The sequence below is a fragment of the Saccostrea echinata genome, unplaced genomic scaffold, assembly GCF_033153115.1.
Source record: "Saccostrea echinata isolate AGI-Se365-2 ecotype Australia unplaced genomic scaffold, CSIRO_AGI_Sech_v1 ptg000004l, whole genome shotgun sequence".
NCBI classification, from domain to species: domain Eukaryota; kingdom Metazoa; phylum Mollusca; class Bivalvia; order Ostreida; family Ostreidae; genus Saccostrea; species Saccostrea echinata.
The window spans coordinates 12,063,752-12,079,282 of NW_026889753.1; the positions used below are offsets into that span (position 1 = coordinate 12,063,752).

General features: G+C 35.0%; 2 protein-coding genes across 2 annotated transcripts; both read right to left on the reverse strand.

Annotated features, from left to right (window-relative positions):
• Nucleotides 1–844: 844 nt before the first annotated feature.
• Nucleotides 845–9,596, reverse strand: LOC133178939 (uncharacterized). Its single transcript, XM_061313591.1, has 5 exons — nucleotides 9,376–9,596; nucleotides 8,181–8,329; nucleotides 7,655–7,872; nucleotides 6,496–6,705; nucleotides 845–1,015 (listed from the first exon to the last, which is right to left on the reverse strand). Exons 1-5 carry the CDS (start codon nucleotides 9,594–9,596, stop codon nucleotides 845–847), a joined length of 969 nt encoding a protein of 322 aa, XP_061169575.1.
• Nucleotides 9,597–13,274: 3,678 nt separating this feature from the next.
• LOC133178940 (uncharacterized) lies at nucleotides 13,275–14,172 on the reverse strand. Its single transcript, XM_061313592.1, has 2 exons — nucleotides 13,527–14,172; nucleotides 13,275–13,333 (listed from the first exon to the last, which is right to left on the reverse strand). The coding sequence occupies exons 1-2, from the start codon at nucleotides 14,170–14,172 to the stop codon at nucleotides 13,275–13,277; spliced, it is 705 nt and encodes a 234-aa protein (XP_061169576.1).
• Nucleotides 14,173–15,531: the final 1,359 nt, after the last annotated feature.

The window sequence follows — 15,531 nt, forward strand, 5'->3', positions numbered from 1 at the left end:
CCACCGAAAAACCAGGCAATGGGTGGCACATCGCATGTCATGGATTTTAATTATTTTTTGCATGTAGACTTATTAAAGCAAGTGTTTACACATGACAACATTAAAAAAATTTTTAGTGCTCCTCTAGTCCTATTTTTGGTAAATGCTTAATTTTAAGTGCAAAAAGGTCAACATAAGGGTAAAAAAATTACTACGTTTTTATTTTGTTTTATATGTAACATATACTCAAAAGCTGGATGTGTCGATGAATATTATTTATAGCATAGACTCTTATCTTTTATTTTATTAATGAATAAGACTCCAATTTATACTTCTTTAGAAAAAATTATATGGTCCAAATTTGAGTTAATCAAGTAACTTTTTGAATTCAGTATCCAATTTTCATTACGTTATAAAACCCAATACATTACAAGGACAGATTTTTTTCTTATGTTATTATGAATACAAAGTACAAACTTTTGAATCACTCAATAAAATCAGTGGGAACAGGTATATTGAAAGAAATAAAAGAAGTCAAATTTACCTATTTTTATTTTTTTTTTTTTATAATTTTCCCAAATGAAACCGATCCCGACCGGAATTATATAAAGAAAAAAAATACTATAATTATGGCAACGGTTCTACCTTAATTGACGGAAGCACATTACAATATCGTTAAAACTAATAGTGGAACGAATAACAAAAATATCTCAAAATTTGTCACAGAAATGGGTGGGGGTGTAATTTCACATGCAAACATATCCGTTGCCAATCCGGACTTGTTTAGATTTGATGGTACCCACCTCTCCGAGCTTGGCAACAGAACTTTCTTAAATAACGTAAAAAGTGGATTGTGGTCCCTCATTCAAGGGAAGGGAAATGTATCCCCTAATGTAAAGTAATGGAGGAACATCATATCGATGTCTGTGGCGGGTCCGGAGGGATGAGTGGGAGGGTTGTGAACACATCTGGCTCGTTGTTTCCCTGCCCAGCCATCAGACAAGTTGGTGGGCACATTGTTGGGTAGACAGGTTGTCTACAAAGTATCCAACCTATGGCAATGTGTAATAAAAGTCAAGTAAAAAGACAAGTAAAAAGTTTTCGATTGGGGTCGTAGCCAAGTCTGCAGACCTGGGGCCCCCTCCAATCTTGTAACAGGAGGGGAGGCTTAGTACTGGAGAACTTGGGTGTAAAAGTACTGCTGACCAGAAGCAATCACCGGAAGCAGGGTATACAGATGTGCTCGCAAATCTCTCGGTCCCTAATCTCTAGTACCTAAATTTGGGATCTCGGGCATCTGTGACCAACACAGGGCCACTGGTTTTGCCCGGTACTTATTAGTCGGTATGCCAGCTATCCCTCCTGGACCCTATATTTTGATTGTACATTTATGCAATGCGGCCATTTAATGCCAATTCCCTGATGTCCATCACAGTTATGAGTAATGCAAGATTGTATATGTTTTTGTTCAAGTCTTTAATAAATGTAATGAAAATTATACAGCTGTTGTCTATTGTAAAGCTGGCACCAAGGAAAGGTCCTGATGACCGTATGTGTAAAAAGAATCAAGTAACAATGCATGTCAGGCCCTGCGGGGCAGTGATTACCTGACTGTTCAATTAATTTTGCATTATTTCGATCGGATCGGGATCGGTTTTTACAGTAAATTTAGAAACATTTCCTAAATTTGGCTCTTCATTTTAATTTATCAGAAAAATATGCTTGTCTTTTATTTCTTTTCAGTCAGTTAACTGTTTTTAAATGAGTGTAACCATAGATTCAAATTTATATATTATTTAAATTACTAATGTCTTTTACGTACATGAAGATTACATGTAAAACATCTGATTGAATTCTTAATAGATACTCGGTATTTAAAAAAAGTATTAATTTGTACATGCATTATGCAACAAATGAGAGCAGACAGCTTTCTAGCTTTATTATTTATCTTATTTCCAAGTAAAATTTCTTTTTTATTTCCTCAGGAATTAAAGAGTAAATTCTATCAGTGGCGAAATTAAACTTGCCTAAATACAGGAAATATTTTTATGTGTACAGTCTCGACTTTATCAAAGTTTTTTTTTTACCTGTCATCTTTTCCTCTTTTACAAAATTTGATTTTATATAAAAAAGAAAATAAGTTCTTTCATATATAGTATCATTATTCAAGAGCCGATAAATCGCAAGCAAAAAGCAGGGGGGGGGGGGGGGGTCAAGACATCATTATTTTTAAAAATTGGTTTCATGAACGTGAAAACATTTTAGAATTGGCCAACATAGTCACATGTTTAAACTCCATATTAAATGTGAGTGTGTGATTGTTTCAATCGCCAAATTAAAAAAATAAATAAGTAAAATTAAAACAACAAGAGGCCCAAGGGCCTTAACGGTCACCTGAGTATAATACAACAATTTAGAAGTTAAATACACTGATAGTTGAAGCTTTGTTGCTCTAAAGCAAGAGAAGTAGGAAGATCAGGATCAACAAAATAATTAGTCTAGTATTCAGTATCAACTCATAAATTAAGTTCTAATCTGTCCCCCACTTAATACTATGCAGACTATTAACAAACTATTAGTGCTTCTGTACTATTTATAACCCATACTAAGACCTCTAGCATTGACCTCTCTTATGGTCTTTGAAGAACTTTTAATAAGATAAGTTATTTTTGTCTCATTTTTATTTATCTATAACTTACAGGTCTACCTGTTTATTAAAACTAAGAAAGTACTTTTTTAATTATACGATAAACATTCTTGCATAATTATCTTATTCTATTAACCTTTCAAATACATTATTTACAGTGATTAATTATCAAAGGTGAATGGAAAAGGGGAATAACTTCTCTCAGTAGAATACAAATTAATAGAGCCCTGCCCAGGACCAGAATGCTTAGACCAATGGTTCAGATGTTTAAAAATCTGGTAGAAATACGCTTACTCATATCATTTAAACTTTTACTCAGTTTGCTTCCAATATGTCCAGAAGCAGAGAAGAATTTCACAGGTACAATGCATTTTCACTACAGATTCAACAAAGCCTTACCCTAACACCAGAACCCAAGACCAAGGGTCAAGAAATTTACAAATTTGGAAGAGTTATCCTCATCATCATAACTATGGACTTCAAAGAATTAACACTTTTCCACTATATTATCAAAAGCCGCCGCCCCCCCCCCCTTCGTTATGCCAGAACCCCTGACCCTAGGACCACAAGATTTAAAAATTCTGTTCGAAGCTCCCATTTTCATCATAGCTAAGCAATTTATTTATCAGCTCAACACAAAGGAGCAGACAGGATTAATTAATGATTAATAGAATTAATGCTTTTTCACTATATAATCAATAGAGCCCCCCCCCCTCAAGAACCCCAAAAACTGAGGCCATATATTTAAAAATTTTGGAAGAGGCATCCTTGCCTATCATAATCATGCACTTAATTTGTTTATATAATCTCCAGTAGCAGAGAAGAAGATTTTCAAAGAATCAATGCATTTTCACTATATAATCAATAGAGCCCCGCCCTAACACCAGAACCCCTGACCCAGGGGCCAAGAAATTCACAATTTTTGAAAAGGCATCCTTATGCATCATAACCATGTACTTAGTTTGTTTAAATAATACCCAGGAGCAGAGAAGAAGATTTTCAAAGAATTAAAGCATTTTCACTATATAATCAATAGAGCCCCGCCCTAACACCAGAACCCCTGTCCCAGGGGCCATGGCTTTCAAAATTCTGGAAGAGGTCCACCTCCTCATCATAACTATGTACTTAGTTTATCACCTTAATGTGCAGGAGCAGAGGAGAAGATTTTCAAAGAATTAATGCATTTTCACCATATAGTCGATAGAGCCCCGCCCTAACACCAGAACCCCTGACCCTGGGGCCATGAAATTCACAATTATGGAAGAGGTACTCTTGCTCATCATAACCATGTACTTAGTTACTTTATTTAATATCCAGTAGCAGAGAAGAAGATTTTCAAAGAATTAATGCATTTTCACTATATAATCTATAGAGCCCTGCCCTAACACCAGAACCCCTGACCCTGGGGCCATGAAATTCACAATTTTTGAAAAGGCACTTTTGCTCATCATAACTATGTACTTATTACTTTATTTAATACCCAGGAGCAAAGAAGAAGATTTTCAAAGAATTAATGCTTTTTCACTATATAATCTATAGAGCCCCACCCTAACACCAGAACCCCTGACCCTGGGGCCATGAATTTCACAATTTTGGAAGAGGCACTCTTGTTCATCATAACTATGTACTTAGTTCCTTTATTTAATACCCAGGAGCAGAGAAGAAGATTTTCAAAGAAATAATGCATTTTCACTATATATAATCAATAGAGCCCCACCCTAACACCAGAACCCCTGACCCTGGGACCATGAATTTCACAATTTTGGAAGAGGCACTCTTGCTCATCATAACTATGTACTTAGTAACTTTATTTAATACCCAGGAGCAGAGAAGAAGATTTTCAAAGAAATAATGCACTTTCACTATATGATCTATATAGCCCCACCCTGGGGCCAGAACCCCTGACCCTGGGGCCATGAATTTCACAATTTTGATAGAGGGCTCCATGCTTATTACAATGATGCCAACAGTTTGACTGCTTGATGTCCAGGAGTAAAGAAGAAGATTTTTAAAGATTGCATTATTTTTGGTGGTTTTAGCCTCACCCCTCAGGCCCCAGGGTGGCAGGGACCATGAAATTCACAATTTTTGTTCCCCTTCACCCATAGATGCTATATGCCAAAATTGGTTGAAATTGGTTCAGTGGTTCCAGAGAAGAAGCTAAAAATGTTCAAAAGTTTACGACCGATTGACGACGAACGACGAACGACGAACGACGTACGACGAACGACGACAGACAAAAACAGATAGCAATAGGTCACCTGAGTGACTCAGGTGACCTAAAAACGAAATGTTTCACTAAACCATCTTCCGTTTTAGTGCCAAATTATAGTGGGGAGTTCAGCAGTAGTTTAACTCAATAAATATATTTTTATAACTTTTCAGGTTTTTTTTTTCATTTTTAATCGTACTTCGGATTGTTTATTTTGATTTGACTGCATAGATAAATATATTTAAGTTTTTACAAATATCATGAAGTAAACATCTCAACTTCGTTGAATTAAGTGTTGCGTAAATCTAAAACATTCATCATTGATTCCCAATTTTATAAGAAATGTTCATGATAAACACTTCATTAATTATTTTTACGCATATCCTAGTAAATCAGTTTAAAAAAATTAGGTCTCAGACATGTATAAAATTACTTATCAAAACGTCATCTAGCTGAGACGCCGCCCGTGTATAAAATACATTTTGATACTAAAATATTATTTAACATTTAGAATAATGCACTCTGAAGAGTAATTAAACAGAAAAAGAGAAATAATTTTTTTTTTTTGAAATCTTTTTCTTTACACTTTTACGCAAAGAATTTACAAACTTCTCTGGAAACTTGTAACTATTTCATTGTGACGCAATATTAGTCAGGTATATGACGTCACTGATACAACGTGGATTCAACCTGAATAATAGAGCAAATTTTAATCTATAAATATAACGTCTGGAGGCGAAAATGACTTATATTTTGAAAATAGATTATTTAGTTTTTTGTTTAATTATTTTCTTTAGTGTATCGATTCTAAATACCGGTATTTCACTAGGATTCCGATAAAAAGGTGTTGAGCAGATTTACCGATGCCACGGGAGATAGCTCTTGCATCGCAAAATTTCATAAAAACGTCCTTATATTTTGCCAGAAAATTACTATCAAAAGTGTTTTTCCCACCGATTTTATTTTTTAAACAAAAAGTTGAAATATTTCTAGATTTAGTTAAGTGTGAATCATAGTCCTGTTAAAAATGTATTAGAAATTACAGTTCTTTGTTTCTGACCTACATTCAATGGTTTATATAGGGGCATTCAAAAACACAAAACACAAGGATATTTTACTAAATAAGCAATTATAAAACAAATCTTCAATTACATCATTCCTTTTGGGCTACATTGATATTTTTAATAAAATATCAAATATTCCTCACATTCGATGTGCTGCCTATTATTACAATACTGCCTGGTTTTTCGGTGGACTGCCTCTTAATTGCAAAGGCGTAAAGAATGTTAAAGATATTGACTAGAAACGAAAGTGTTAAACAAAAACAGAATGAATGAATTTATGACCTTGAAACGAAAGTGTTACACACAGAAATACAGACAGACAGACGAATGAGCTGCGTTTTTATGACAGTTTGGTTTATTAAGAAGGTATCCAGAGCTTGAGACTGTCAAACTTAACAACTGAAGAAAACTTGAGTAAAATCATCATTTTCTCCAATTGTCAGTTTATCTGATAATGCTAGGAGAGGAGTGAACCTTACGTAAATATATCAAGAAGTCTTACATAGTCACCAATGTCTATTCATGACAAGGAGTCTTCTGTAGACATCTCACTTGGTAAGAGCCAAGTAACCGATCGCAAGCACAACACAAACCAAACCCATGGCGAGTGCCAGGTCACTGTAGACAGGTCCAGAGTTATATACAAAGTTTGAATATTCCATAGTGACCAGTTCTTGTTCATTTCGGGAAGAAGCACCTTGTAACTGGGCTCTCATTCGTGGTCCTTGTAATGCACTACACAATATAACTTCACTAGAATGGATTACTTCCAATTTTGTATGGATGTTTACAATATCACAAACCTGGAAAATGAAATGATTACAAGCGATGTAACTAGACATTCAACACTTATCTACGGATTTGTCAATGCAGAAAATAATTAAAACTGGTTTCAGTCATTCTACAATATTTAAAAACATATTCCACCGCAAATCTTAATGTTGCTTCGTTCATTTACAAATTTCAAGATGTTTAAGTATCCAAAATAGATTACAAGGAATGGTAAAGAAAAGTTTGTTCATATATAAAAAGAAAACACACCACTTCTCGCGAAGAAATGCAAGGATCTTCTTTCATACGAAATCATAGAAAGTGCTGAAGATCGATTAACTTCCGTAACGATTTTGTTTTAAATTGCACGCAGAGAATGCAGACTTCACAAAGAACTGAAACTTATTTGAAAGTGACCATTGATTGTAGTTACGAGTTAGCTACTTTTATAGACCATTGCATTTTCGACAGAACAAAATGAATTAGACAGAAACAGTTGTCTCTTTAAAATATTTAACTTCCGTAACGGTAACTCACGAATGTTTTTGCATTAAAGGTATTTAAAAATATTATTACTATTATTTTGGGAGCAAGATACTTCATACTTTTGATCAACATCTTAAAACATACGTTATTTTTACATATTGCCGAGAATTTCAACTTTTAGTGTTGGTGTTCTATCCTGAACATCAGAAAACAAAAATTTGGTCAAATTCAGCTTTATTTAAAAATAATAAGGACTGTTCAAGCATGAACTTCCAAAACATTACCTTAAAAGTTAAAACCAATGGTATATAGAAATTGTTGTAAAAGTTAACGATACCAAATTTGTGGACAATTTTTTTTTCAAATGCACTGGTATGCCCCTTAGTCCCTAATGGGATGAGGTTGTTCAACTGGCTTTTTGAAAAATTATTTTTTCATGTTATATATCCTGAATTGGTCCTTTTATCGTAGAATGACTGGTTTTATATATATTACCTGTCTCATAAAGGATAAAATGGGAACATCTAGCTCCGGATGAACTTGATTCAGACGGGAATTCCCAGAGCATTTGTCGTAATCATCGCAGTAGTTAGTACATAGAAGCAGTCGAGTTTCTGGGAGCCCTAGTTTGGAGCAGAATTCCTTCTTCTTTATTGCAAGTGCCTCCCAGTCGTTTACTTTGTCAAGTTCTGTTAGCACTCCAAACACCGGAACTGTGATAATGAACACATAGCCAGAAAATAATGGATATGATTGCCATTTCTTCTTTTTTCAAAACAAAGAAACTGCTTTAACTTTCGATTAAAAAATTTTATAAGAAGCACCTACTGTCAAAATGAACCAAATAAAAAAATGAAATTTGAAAATAATGAACCAAATAAAAAAATTGAAATTTGAAAATAACGATCAAGGAGTAATTTTGTTCATAATGTCTGAAAATTGATCACAGTCAGAAGGGTTTTTAAATATCAAGAGTACAAGTAAAACATACACTTATGTTGTAAAATGCTTTTTATTTTACCTTCCATCTCTTTTACTGCCACCTGCTTAACTGCATTTAAGATATTATGAGGCAGAGAAGAGACGGCCGAAGTCACAACAGTAAGACCGTCCACCCTCATTTTTTCCTGTTTTGATAAATATGTCATTGCCTGTTTGATGTCATTATACCTAAATAAAAAACAAGCAACGGTTAACATTACGTATTTCACTATTTATTCAAAATATTTCAGAATTCTATTGATATCAATAAATTGTCATATCTAACATCATTAAATATCAGCATTGAATATAAATGCATGTAGACTTGATTGTCACTGGTCAGAAAATGAATACAAGCTAATGCCCATTTCTATTCAGTTGATCGAAATAAATGAATTGATTACATGTAAATAGCGCCATTTTTATTGTTATATTTCATCTTTGAAAATTCATGAGAACGAGGTCTGACACTTTCCACGAGCATATTTTTAAAAAATGTATTTTCACGAAGGTTTTTGAAACAAATATATGTATCTCTTTTATTGTTTTTTTACATGACACATCTGTTTCATAGTTGGATGTTCAACAAGGGAGAGACACTGATGGCAAACTAACAACTAAAGTTTAGGATTAATACGATGAATTTAATGTTTCCATGTCCAGTTCCTCTTGCATTGTGTAGAAATAAACCCTCTATATCATCTGGTTATGTCTCCCCGTTGTATTCCAAACACATTAGCATATTCTGCGGACGAACAACTTCTAAAGCTAAGCAGGATACTGACAAACAAGCTGATGTTAAACGGATATGAAAACTCATCTTAAGTCATTGAATATAAATTAATTCCAAGGACAGTTGTTAAGATTTAAAAAAAAAAAAATTAAATTTATTAAATTATTATTTTTTTTATTTATTAAGTTGAAATCATTTATGACATATTTATAAATACAAGTGTATTTTCTTTCCAGATCATGCTGCAAGAAAAATAAATTACCACTGGAATCTATTATTAAGTTGTCTCTGTTGTTTAATTAGTTTTAAGTGCATTTTTTTAAATATGAGATATTGGAAAAAGATTTTACAAGATATTGGATTTCTGAGAAGAATACCCTGATGGCCAACCAAGAGAAGTCTACAAGGTTTGCAAAAATTTAATTTTAATGTATCAAGGAAATTTTTTCAAATCAAAAGTAACTTGTTTAATTATTAGCCGCATCAATGTATTCTAACTCACCCATAAAACTTCAGTGCATCTAACAGTTCGTGTTTATCTGTAATCAGACCAAATAAGACATATCTAAGTAAGACTATTAATTTCTCTAGGAATATATCTTGGAATCCATTTATATCAATCAGTGTTGGATAGTGAAATTTCTTCTGTCTCTCTGAATTGAGGTAATCATCCTTAGATATCCTGGTAAAGAACAAAATACTACTAGTATTACTTGCATTCATCAAGTAAAACAAACTATCATCGATAGGTTTCTTTATCAATAATAAAATTTTAAACTGATAAAGTCAAGGCAAGTTTTCTGATAGCTCCCTTGTTCATGAATCAATTTTACTACAGCAGAATACAGAAAAAAATTGCACTGCACAATGTGTTGACGTGTAACTCGATCAGTACTTAATTAATAAGTTGATGTGTAACTCAATCAGTACTTACATAATAAGTTGACTCTAATAAGCTGATGTGTGACTCGATGAGTACTTAATAAGTTGACGTGTAACTCGTTTAGTGCTTACCGAATAAGTTGATGTGTAACTCAATCAGTACTTACTTAATAAGTTGACGTGTAATACTCGATCAGTACTTACTTAATAAGTTGACGTGTAATAAGTTGATGTGTAACTCGATCAGTACTTACTTAATAAGTTGACGTGTAACTCGTTCCCCATATCTACAATCATCGAAGTCCCCCACTTTTGTCCACTCTCGCCAGCAATTGGACGAAAAACTTGCAATAACAGAATTGATAAAGGAAGATTTCCCCACACCTTGCGGTCCCATGATGACCAGGTTCTTTGGTACTCTGTATTTACTCAATTGTTTCTCAAGCAGTTCTATCTCTTTGTATTTTGAATGCAACAGCCTTTTCTGATAAATGACGAAATGGCAAAATTATTTTTCCTTTCAAAGTTCAAAGTACCAATTATTGTAGATCAGTAAATTTTCGCGACAACCTATTTTCATGTGATTGTAATTTTGTAATACATGCGAAACAAAATTTTCTCTCAGTTTACTTATTGCTCTATATAATCATTAAAAGTAAAATTAAAAGCGAGAGGGGATTTCAGCGCAATCGCATCTTCTCGGGTCTTTCCAGCAAGTCGGAAGAACACATCGAGTGTATTTTAAAATTTTATCCAAAATGGGGTCGCTTCCTATTTACTTTTAAAGGAGTTGAATGTTCCTTATGAAGTATATTTAAGGTAATATCTTTACATTCAATAAAGTTAAGCTACAGAGTACAGAGATAAGAGGTCTCTCTACATATCTTTTAATGTTCATGAAAAGGCGGGGGTTGTCATAGACGCTTACGTAACACGTTCGAGGTTGTTTTTCCGCTCATCGGAAAGGACCGAGACGTTGCGATTGTTTTTACCGAGCAGACGGTCTCGCAAAAATAAAGTTCTCGCGAATAAAAAGTGTTTTACAGTATAAAGTGCAGATCAGTCATAAATAAAAACGCTAACATGCATTTTAAATTTAAAAAAGTACCTAAAGATAGATCTCCTTGAGAAAAAAATCTTTTGAACTTCAATAATATTCACACGGATTACAAGACTAGGTTTGGTCCTTATATAAAATATTTTTTTTTAGTTATTTTTTCTGTGTTTTGCTCTGATATTAACATTCGTCAAACACTGATCACCTAATTCAATTCCTCTGCGGAAAGACTAGGACAATACAGCCTTGTTTTAAAATTGTTCAAATGCTTTCAAGCCAAATAGTGGTTCTAATACTGAGTTTCAATAATTCGACTCATAAATTTAATATTAATAAAACTGAGAACACCAAGAAAAAAGATAATATATTATACCCCTCCGTAAAACAGTGTCATACCTATGTACACATTAATTCAACCGAATTTTATTTTGTTAAGGGGGATTTTTTTTTTTAGATGTACATGTACATGTATGTGTTCATTAATGAATAATAGAACAGATATACATTCCTTCATTCAGAAAAGATTTAAATGATGGATGTGAAGATTTTATAAAAACGAGAGACAAATATGAACGTACAACAGCCGCTGACGACTCTTCCCGGTCTGTGTTCTCGGCATCATCTGATCTGACTTTCGGGTCATTGGAAACAACAGGCTTAGAATATGCTATATTAATTATAAAGCAGAAAATCTATTAACAGGTACAGAAAATCAGAAATGCAGACAGTTGATTTAGAATAAGAGGCGATTGCTGTACAGTCCATTCTATGAGCCTAATGTGCAGTCAAACCTCGTTATCTCGAACTTGAAAGGGACCGAGAAAATACTTCAAGATAACCGAGGATTCGAGATATCAAGGGCAAAATACTGAAGGAATAAGTAGTTGGGACTTCAAAAACATAGGTAATCAAAGATAACAAAGCTCGATCACCTCGACGAATGTTATCTTTAAGTAAGGCAAATTTCACATCATATTCTTTTTCAGTTAGTGTATATCCCAAGATCAATATCCATGCAAGTTTGGTTTAAGTACGACTTATAGTTACTTGGAAATAGACCTGTTCCAAAAATGTTTATCCTGTTTACTAATCAAGAAAATTTTGGTCAGTTCCAGCATCCAAAGTAAGTCTGGAAGTTTTCATCCTTAGATGCACCATCTATGCAAGTTTAATTATAACAGGCCATAATGTTATATAGCTACTCCCAAAAAATTATCCTGGTCACTCATCTGGAAAATGTAGGTCAGATTCAGAATCCAAAGCAAGTCTGGAAGTGCCCATCCATAGCTACATCATCCATGCTAATTTGGTTAAAATATGGCTAAAGTTCACTCAATTGGAAAATCTAGGTCGAATCCAGCATCCGAACCAGGTTGGTTAGCGTACATCCCAAGATGCATCGTCCATGCAAGTTTGGTCAAGTTAGGGCTTATAGTTACTTGGGAATGGACCTGCTCCAAAAACTTTAACCTGGTCACTCATCTGGAAAATGTAGGTCAGATCCAGCATCCGAAGCAAGTGTGGTAGTGTCCATCCCTAGATGCATCATCCATGCAGGTTTGTTCAAGGTATAGCTAACAGTTACTTGGGAATGGACCTGCTCCAAAAACTTTAACCTGGTCACTCATCTGGAAAATGTAGGTCATATCCAGCATCCGAAGCAAGTGTGGTAGTGTCCATCCTTAGATGCATCATCCATGCAAGTTTGGTCCAGGTAAGGTTTATAGTTACTTGGGTATGGACCTGCTCCAAAAACTTTAACCTGGTCACTCATCTGGAAAATCTAGGTCATATCCAGCATCCGAAGCAAGTGTGGTAGTGTCCATCCTTAGATGCATCATCCATGCAAGTTTGGTCAAGGTAGGGCTTAAAGTCACTTGGGATTGGACCTGCTCCAAAAACATTAACCTGGTCAGTGGTCACTCATCTGAAAAATCTAGGTCATATCCAGCATCCGAAGCAAGTGTGGTGGTGTCTATCCCTAGCTGCATCATCCATGCCAGTTTGGTAAAAGTAAGGCTTATAGTTACTTGGGAATGGACCTGCTCCAAAAACATTAACCTGGTCACTCAACTGGAAAATGTAGGTCAGATCTAGCATCCGAAGTAAGTGTGGTAGTGTCCATCCTTAGATGCATCATCCATGCAAGTTTGGTTAAGGTAGGGCTTATAGTTACTTGGGAATTGACCTGGTCCAAAAACTTTAACCAGGTCACTCAACTGGAAAATGTCAGATCCAGCATCCGAAGCAAATGTGGTAGTGTCCATCCCTAGCTGCATCATCCATGCAAGTTTGGTCCAGGTAGGGCTTACTGTTACTTGGAAATGGACTTGCTCCTAAAACTTTAACAGGGACGCCGACGCCGGGGGTATAGCAAAAGCTTATCTCGACTTCGTCGAGGTGAGCTAATAACTTCGACATATCCATGGTATTCGAGATATCCGTGTTCGAGATACCGAAGTTCATCTGGTTCGATTCTGTATAGGACTAATATGACTCGACACTGTTTCTTTATCTTTTTCTTTTATTAAAATAGAAATGGTCTTAGTTTAAGAGTCCCTCTTTCATGTACAATGTATCCTTTGCAATTTAACAAGATACAAAATGCAGTTTGATTTAAAAAGGTTTACAATGTATACATAAATTTCAAACTACTTCATGATGTAATCCCAGAGTCCGTATCTTTAAACGATCAAAACGTCAGCAACTCTTACCTTTTCTTTCAGACCACAACGCTACTTTTATTTCTTGCATATCTGACACCAGAGAAGAAACTTGTTCTAGGAGTAATTTTTCTTTCTCACAATCAACTTTAATTTTTTCTATAATGGCTTCTTCACACTCTTCCATTGACTGTGTCTGAATGTTATTAAGTGCATCCAAGTAATTTTTGGCAGTGCAAGTTTGTAATCTTCGGCACACTTCGGATATTATTGTCCAGTAGTTATTGAATGTTGTCAGTGAAGTCGAGGCTGAACTCACATGCCCAAATAAATTGTTCCGAATTAACCGTATCCTCTCAATATCATCGCCTACAGTAGTATCTCCTTCTGCGGGCATTGTATTCCCACCCCATCCATTTGTTGGTTTCTGAATCCTCGTACAAATGCTTCTCAGCAATTTGTATAAAAGTGAAATGTCAAAATCCTTAAATCCAACATTTTTTGCATTTCCCAGAAGAAGTAACTGATCAGGATAGAGGGTTTGAAAAATTCCTGATGATTTCACTCTGTTCAACACGCATGCAGGGGACACCTCCATTTCAAGAATATCTCTATATGCCTGTGTTAACTCATCATTTATTGCTAGTCCAAGCTTGGCAAACCTTGAACGACCGTCGGGATCTTGTCTAGTAGCCATCGTACTGTTCCAGTTTCTTCCTCTAGTTCACTAACGTAAAATTGAACATGGGCATCACGAATTGCTTTCAGGAGTTTCTTGGTTTAATACGGACTTGGTAAGTCAAATCGTAAATGACATCAGACTATGTAAACATCAAGATTTGTGCATATAAATAAGATTTATTTTATACCAAGATTTGTGCATATAACTAAGATTTATTTTTATACAAAAGCTTACCTGGTGCTCAGGTAACCTCTTAAGCTGTTCCGTCTATCGAAAAAAAAGATGTTTATTATACTTCACCATAGATGTACTAAATCTTGGAAAACTTGAGTGTTCTATCAAATATTTGTTTTTGAAGGAGTTTTAACGAAATCCATTCAATTCTCTACTAACGCACGCTGCTTATTTGGTGTATGCTAAAAAGTGATGCCTATTAACCCCCCCCCCCCCCCCCCCACCACCACCACCACCACCATTTCGCTGTTTTTATAAAATGAGACTAGTGTTTCATTCTATATCGTAAATTTACTTTAACAAGCATTCTGAGAGTATTGCATTAGCAATACTAGTCCTCTACCGGCAAGTGTAATCTGACCGTTAAAAATTGAAAATCCCATAATTCCGTCAAAAATCAATAAAGTGGAATGAAATGCAAACTTAATCTATAACTCATAAAGGTTAAGTCACATACCAAAAATCAGATCAATATCTGTAAGCGTTTAGAACAAAAATTGCGGAAAACCCTGAAAAATTGAAAAGGTCGTAATTCCGTCAAAAATCATTGAAGCGGAACGAAATGCAAACTTGGTCTGTAACTCATCAAGATACACTCACATACCAAAAATCAGCTCAATATCTGCAAGCGTTTAGAAGAAAAGTGCGGAAAACCAAGAGGGACAGACAGACAGAGGGACAAACAGACGGACAGACGGGTGGACAGACTCAGAGGAAACCTATAGTCCCCTCCGGTTTTCCGCACTTTTTTCCAAAGACTTTTTTTACTATTTGAAATGTTAATTGAAACGCCGGTTGCCCCTCCCCCTTTTTTGTTGTGTAATAGTGAAATAAGGGTTTTGTAGTAGTGTATGAATAAAATTTGGTACTGAAAGAAGTTGGAACCTACTTGACATATGGTGCACGAGCCCATTACGAGTGCACTGTGTCAAACCCTGATTACAATTTTGGCATACTACATCCCAATATAACCCTTTTTTATTAGTTCCTTACCGGTGAAACCGGAGGAGATTATAGGTTTCCTCTACGTCTGTCCGTCCGTCTAGCTGTCCCTCTGTCTGTCTGTCCCACTTGGTTTTCCGCATTTTTTCCCTAAACGCTTGCAGATATTGAGTAGATTTGTGGTATGCTAGTGTATCT

Bases quoted from the DNA above. Each gene is read 5' to 3' on its own strand.
- LOC133178939 (XM_061313591.1), bottom strand. From the start codon at position 9,596: ATGAATGCAAGTAATACTAGTAGTATTTTGTTCTTTACCAGGATATCT. The intron at 8,330-9,375 runs GTGAGTTAGAAT...TTTTTTATTTAG, and splicing joins GATGCACTGAAGTTTTATGG to GTATAATGACATCAAACAGG. The intron at 6,706-7,654 runs GTAATATATATA...TTCATTTTCCAG, and splicing joins TTTTATCCTTTATGAGACAG to GTTTGTGATATTGTAAACAT.
- LOC133178940 (XM_061313592.1), bottom strand. From the start codon at position 14,172: ATGGCTACTAGACAAGATCCCGACGGTCGTTCAAGGTTTGCCAAGCTT. The intron at 13,334-13,526 runs GTAAGAGTTGCT...TTTTAATAAAAG, and splicing joins GTTGTGGTCTGAAAGAAAAG to AAAAAGATAAAGAAACAGTG.